The sequence below is a fragment of the Varanus komodoensis genome, unplaced genomic scaffold (genome assembly GCF_004798865.1).
Source record: "Varanus komodoensis strain SLA01 unplaced genomic scaffold, ASM479886v1 scaffold41, whole genome shotgun sequence".
NCBI lineage: Eukaryota > Metazoa > Chordata > Lepidosauria > Squamata > Varanidae > Varanus > Varanus komodoensis.
The window spans coordinates 904,982-911,606 of record NW_025335954.1 but is presented as its reverse complement, the minus strand read 5'-3'; the positions used below and the strand labels follow the sequence as shown (position 1 = coordinate 911,606).

At 49.3% G+C, this 6,625-nt stretch overlaps 1 protein-coding gene across 1 annotated transcript in view; it reads right to left on the bottom strand.

Moving 5' to 3' along the window:
• Window positions 1-5,572, bottom strand: part of AQP2 (aquaporin 2) — a 14,624-nt gene extending 9,052 nt beyond the window's left edge. The window contains exon 1 of the mRNA XM_044443170.1: window positions 5,213-5,572. Coding sequence (XP_044299105.1) covers window positions 5,213-5,572 — 360 coding nt within the window. The remainder of the gene's footprint in view (window positions 1-5,212) is intronic.
• Window positions 5,573-6,625: the final 1,053 nt, after the last annotated feature.

Below are 6,625 nucleotides of genomic sequence, written 5' to 3'. Positions count from 1 at the left end.
GAGAGAGAGAGAGAGAGAGAGAGAGAGAGAGAGAGAGAGAGAGAGAGAGAGACCTGAATGGACAAAACACAAAGATAATATCTCTGTTATTTGCCTCTTTTGCAACATCAATTGCATTTTGATTTGCTTTGGATGGCTGTACACCAAGGAGTAAGAACATCATTTGCAATGGCAATGGAATTCCAGGGATAACTAACCTTTTAATATTTGTGAAGCACATATGCTACTGGATACCAGGAGAAATATGCTGGAAAAGTCAAATATCTGAATGTGCAGATTTGTGACATGCTCGTAGCCAACTTACAAGCAGACAAGTCTACCTATAGGGTGTGATCCTGGAGCTGGACAGCCACGTATTGCATCCAATCAAGTGCTGGAGACTCTCCCTAATTCGATGCAGTCCCAAGCAACCAGCAACACCAATGTGGTTGATGAGCCCTGGTGGACCACCATAGATGTCTGGCTGACTGTGCCCATCTTGGGATGCCAATTTAGGGATGCCAATTTTTGTTACATCCGTTCCTTCTATGCTTTGTGGATTGTCAGGAAGATTTGCTTTGTTATCCACTCATGGATGGAATCAGACTTTCAAAAAACCATTGTTCTACTTGTGCTAATATGCATTTATTTTAATGAGCACTTGTAAATTTGCACATCTGCACATTAGTTAATGTAGATTAGCACTGATGTGCATTGGCATGGATGTGAATTAGAACAAATTCCTTCTTGCCAGTAGAAAATTGTTCTGCAAGCTTATGGGATCTGCTTGACTTGGAAAAAGCTTCTCTGCTGCGAAATGCTCAGGCTGGGTTAACAGAAATACAGACTCATTCAGATCCACTGTGGGTCCCTCCACTATCCTTGCTCACGAGTTATATATACATTTTTCCGCATGATCAATGGGGAGCATCTCTCAGCAGTACTCCTGACAATGTTTCGCACTGAGGTCACCCAAAAGTTGCATCGTGGACCGCTGGATTCCACTCCTTGAATACGTTGTGCATGTTGGCTGTACAATGTATGATTCTGTTAGCCAGAGGGAAGGGCAAAGCCTAGAATGCCCAAACATTTTCTACTGGAATTCCTGCCCTGAGAACATCTGGCTTGTGAGATTCCAGAAAGCATTGCTCATGCTTCTCTTTGTTTTCTTGAGGGCTAGAATTTTGCTCCTTATAATGGGAATGGAAATGGAGGGTCTGGCTCTGCAAATCTGCAGAGCACTCATGGAAGCATGGCCAAACTCACGGGCTTGCAAACGTGCGTGTTTAATCCAGCACTGTAGGGGAGCTGGAGCTTCCTTTTCCAGCTGGGATCCCTGCAGTCGCATGAGCGGCTGATTAGGAAAGCAATTCCATGTAGGAACACTGGCCGAGAACTATAGGGGCAGTGAGGTAAGTATCCCAGAGCCAGTGGACTTTTGCAGTCTTGTGGATGCATCTTCCACTCTCTAGAGGAATCTCCCTTTCCTTTGTGAACCTTAAATATTTGATAAACAGGGTTCCTATTTTCTCGCTGGATGAGCACTAGAGATTTACATATTATACCTACTTCTGAGGTTTCTCTATCCACTTTTAGTTAGTCCTTCTCTTGGCTGAATCCGCCACCTCTGTTAAGCAGATCCACCCAGTCCTACCGGGGTGTTGACAAGGGGTGGGCAGTCACAGTCTAGGGAGGGGAGGTTCCCCCTTTTCCCTGCCCAGTGGCTGCACTGGCTGGCATAGCCTTGCTCCCATTCTGTGGCCATGCTGGAGTGGCAGAGGGGCTTGGGATCCAGTGCACACCACTGATACGCCCAGTGCTCCGAGAGGGACGTCCTTGTTGTTGGAGCGTTGTGCCAGCAACTGGGGGAGCTCTGGCGGCACAAGTGTAATCCCACCAGGAGACCTCTTCTACTTCCAATGGTCCTCCTTCGCAGGTCCCCAGTGAAGATTTAGATTGCTTGCTTAGGTGCCCCCTCCCTCTTCACTCAATCCCTATTTTAGACACCGATACAAAATATATCTTCTGCTGGCTAGATATTCTCTTTTTTCTTCTACCATATTGCTGTTTCCTTTCCTATAGAACAGCCTGTGTTCTGAATACACTGCAAAGAACATTTGCATCCCACAGGGAACTGTGGACAAAAAGCTTACTTAACACATAGGAAGAACACATCAGCACTACATACTTTTCTTTTTAAAAGATTAAGTGGTGGCGTCATGACCAGACAATTATTGCCGAACACTCTTCACAGGATCCATCAAGATAAACATAGTCCTTCAGCCAGGTGTGGAGGCCCACCAGGCCAAGGACTAAATAGACAGCTTTGTTTCTGCTGTTTTCTCAGTGGTGTGCAGAAACAAAGACATTCTAAAGCATCCAGAAGGCCAAACTTCCTGGCTGAAGAGCTGTATTCTGCTTGGTGGCTGCAAATTATATAAGCTGTGAATTATAGTCATGCCTGCTTGCAAGCCAGACACGGCTGATCCAAGAATCAGAACATTCAGTTTTCTCAGTTTCAAGGTCCAAGCACCTTTTTATTCAAGCCAAGAGTACAAGTGCGTCACACGCAGATACAAATCTTTGCTGTTGCCAGAGAGCCACAGGCAGTGCAAGTTGCTCTCTCGCCCAACAGCATCCATCCATCCTGCCACAAGTTGCCTAAGAGGAAAGCCAATTAAAATGTGATCACAGTGGCAAAAGACCGCCAAATAGAGAGTCGCGGCCGTTCTCAAAGAACGCCCACCACATCATCGGATTGGCTGCGTATATAGTGTACACCGCTAAGTATATAATATATGGTATAGATGAGTATATCGTACAACCCTAAGACCCACTTGCATTTCTCTGCCACTATATGACTGTCCTAACTCTGGTTTTTGATTGGCTGTAAGAAAATCAGTGAGTTCATTATTCTGGAACGATGCAGCCTTCACTGAAGACCTGTATTTGCACAGTCCTCTGAGGGCACAAGAGAGCTGCCTTGAATAAGCCACCTTCCTGGCAACTGGTCTCGATTCGTTGCTTCGGTCGGTAATTCAGCCCAGTTCTTCCATGTGAACTGTGTTCACGTGGACTGACTGCAGCTCTTCTCACACACGAGCGACAGATGGAGGTCCTGCTGAATGGGGTTCCTCTGCAGCAGGGTCCGCAGCCCTTTCAGCGGACTCCCATCTTGGAGACGCTCTCGAGGGGCTGCGTGCTAGCAGTGGGTGAGGTCAAAAGCGACAGGGACCAAGGGCAAAATACCCACATATGGGAGCTTCAAGCTCGGACTGTCAGCAATGAAGCCTGAAGAGGATAATTGCAACCTTTCAGGATGGGGTAAAATGGCATAAAATTTTGAAAGCACGCAATGGCCAGGGGGAAGGTTCCCCTTTTGCATTGACTGGAGGAAGGGGAAATGGGGGAAGGGGCAGTCGAATGGGGGATCTTGTAGGGATGGATTGGGACCACTGGAGTAGGGATGCCTGCGGAATCCACACTGGGGGCGGGAATCCATCACGTTTCCACAGCTTGGGACTCCAGCTCACTTTCCTATGCCTGGTGAGAGTGGCAGCTGTTTGCAGGGTGAGTGCTCATGCACGCGGCGCGAGGAGCACCTCCTTCTGTGCCCATGCCCCTCGCAGCCTCTCTGGGTGCTGCGTGTGCAGCCAGAGACGGTTCCGTGAGTATTTGCAGACTCCCGCTTGGCTTGGCTCACCTGCTAAGCCAGGGCTGAGCACAAAGAGGACTCCAATGGATAGAGGAAGGCTGGATTTTGAGGAGGATTGTGGCAGCCCTACCCTGAAGAGCCAGAGTTGGCCCATGGTCCTCCACCATGGCCTACAGACATGCAAGCCAGTGCCTCTGGAGGGTATCAGGTTGCGGGGGTGAAGTGGACCCCACAACCTGCTTGCCAGAGGTGTAGTAGGAAGGCACCTGCTTGCATGCTGGAGATCCCAGTTTTCCTCCCTGACACTGCAGGTGCAAAGCATCCCAGGCAGAAGGGCTGGAAAGGGAAGACTTCTGCTCAAGGCCTCGGCGAACCCCTCCCATCAGAGTGGGCAGCAGTGCTGTGCTAGAGGGAACAACAGCCCAAGAGGCTCAGGGACTCCATCAGAATACTGGGTGTCGATCCAGGGAACTGTGGACTGTCCCTTTGCCACGAGTTGGCTCAAGCCATTGTGGACCATCCAGAGAGCTTTGGCTATTGGGAAGTACAGAAGTTGAATAATAAATAAATATTCTTCCAATTCCTCGTCTGTAAAATAGTGACCATACCATGCACCACATATTTGATTAATAACTGCTATAGGACTAAGGAATCTGGGACACCCAATCTCCTGTGTGCCATAGTCCGAAAAAAACAGAGCGTCACCAAGTCCGCCTTCCTGTTAATGCACTGCCCCCTCTCTGCTCCCAATCATGTATAGATGCCTCCAGAGCTCAGAGCTGCTGCTGGCTCAAGGAATACGTCCTACATCATAGGTCCTGGGATTCCTTGTCATGCCATGGTTGGTCCTGGGGCACACCTCTCAGAGGATTCAACACTGATGGTCAGGGAAAGCAAAACTGATTTGGACCAGCCAAGCCCAAGCTCCCCCACCCCCCGCCGCTTTTTGTCATGATACAAAAACATCTCAAGGTTCAGTTGCTTCAAGTTTTGTACAACTGAAGGTTCCAGTTACAGATGCCTCAGCAACACAGACAGGACACGCTTGTCATTTAATTCCGTGCTTCAGTTCTGCATTTATCTACAGTATTTCAGAGAAATTTGTCAATAGAGAGCCAGTATGGAATGGTAGCTTGAGTAGGCAATCTAGTCCCTTCTGAATGCTTTGGGTCACAACTCCCATAAACCCCAGCTACCATGGCCCATGGTGAGGGATCATTGGAGTTCAAGTCCAAAACACCAGGAAGGCATGAGGTAGGCTATTCCTTAACAAGAAGTTGGGAAACTCTGGCTCATATCCCCATTTTCCCATCCAGCCTTGGGCCTGTCACTGTCTCTCACCTTGCAGATCTACTGTGAAGCTGGAGTGGCCAGTGAGAGAACAACATGTATTGCCCCAGGTTCCTTTGAGGAGAAGTAGGAATGAAAAGAAGCAATGGGGGAAAGCAGAATTCCTGACCTCTTTTAGAGGAGCACGCTGTGAAAGACCCCTTTGACTGGTCCAGGTCTCTTGGTCATCCCGCTGTAGTCTTCCCTCCCTCCCTCGCTCCCTCCTTCTACCAGTAGTAGTATCCTTACCCTGTTGACGGCCAAGCTCCCCCGGACATGAGGCGGTGTGATCTGATGCAGGAGGGCAGCCCCCGTCACAGCTCCCAGGACTTGTGCCACCACATAGAAGATGGCCCTCAGGAAAGAGACTTGGGAGCCCACCAGGCACGCCACTGTCACAGCAGGGTTAATATGGGCCCCGCTGACATGGCCCACAGCCTGAACCAGGGTGGCGATGGCTAAGCCAAATGCCAGTGAGATCTGGAGAACGTTTGGTGGGGAAGTGGGCCAGGGGAGAGCTGAACCGAGGCCAAAGAAGATGAAGATCAGTGTGGCCAGGAATTCGGCAAAGACGGCTCGAGTGAAGGTCACGGAGCGGAGTTCCCACATCGTGGACAAGGATGCTTCAGGAGAAGGGAGGCTGCGACTGGGAGCTGCTTCTGCTCTCCTGCTGGGAGTGGATGCCGTATCCTGGAGGAGAGCTGGGGTACAATCCGTGGCAGTGTGCATGCATGTGGGTGTAAGTATATATAGCCATGCAGAACAGCCTGAGATCTTCCAGTGGAGGTGCGGTTTGAAACCTAATACCTTCTCATTCCTGTTCCAGATGAGAAGGTTTCATGCCCAGCTTTCTTCTCTGATAAGCTAGGAAATTAACATGTATCAGTTTAATCATTTTCATTATCATTCATATTTTTCGGATGTTAAAATAGTCCAACCTCCCATTCCCCCACCCCAGCCACAGGCTGACTTGTGGCATTTCCTTTCCTACTGTGCATTTAACAATGTCCTTCACCTCTGTCCTTTCCTTTAAGTTTGATCTTTAAGCTTTTGCTTGTTGATTTCTTTGCATCATGCTTGACCTTGCATCATTTGCTCTCCAAGCAACTTTCTGTGGTGCAGTTGCTGCGTCGGAGTCATCAGAGTGGACTATGTGTGGCCCATGGCCCCACACGCCAGGGTCCATTTTTGCAGGGCCCAGCAGCTCCCCGTGGCTGCCTTTGCTGCAGAACCGTGGCAGCCCAGCAGCCTCAAAGGGCTGATTTCCCCTTGTCTTAAAAGGAAAGCTGTGATTTGCCACTAAAATTCAGAAGCGTTTCTGTTTCACAAAAACAAAGCAGTGGGTGGAGGATGCATTGGCTTTGCTGCTGTGCGGCTGAGGCATTGCCAATTCTGGTGACGAATGTGATGATGGGGCAATTGGCTCATGAGACTCAGTTGGGCAAGAGGGCGCCTCACCACCACTGACATATGAAGGCTTGGGAGCAGTCCAGCATCCACCAAGGGCCATGTGATGGCCAGGACACCCCCTTGGGACAGACGGAATCTGTCACCTATTCCTAGGCACACAAAAATAACCTGGCCAGCTTGTAAGATCATTCTTGGGTCACCTGTTTTTGGTGCCACCTACTCATCAGATCAGGCAGACATATGAGAGGGCTA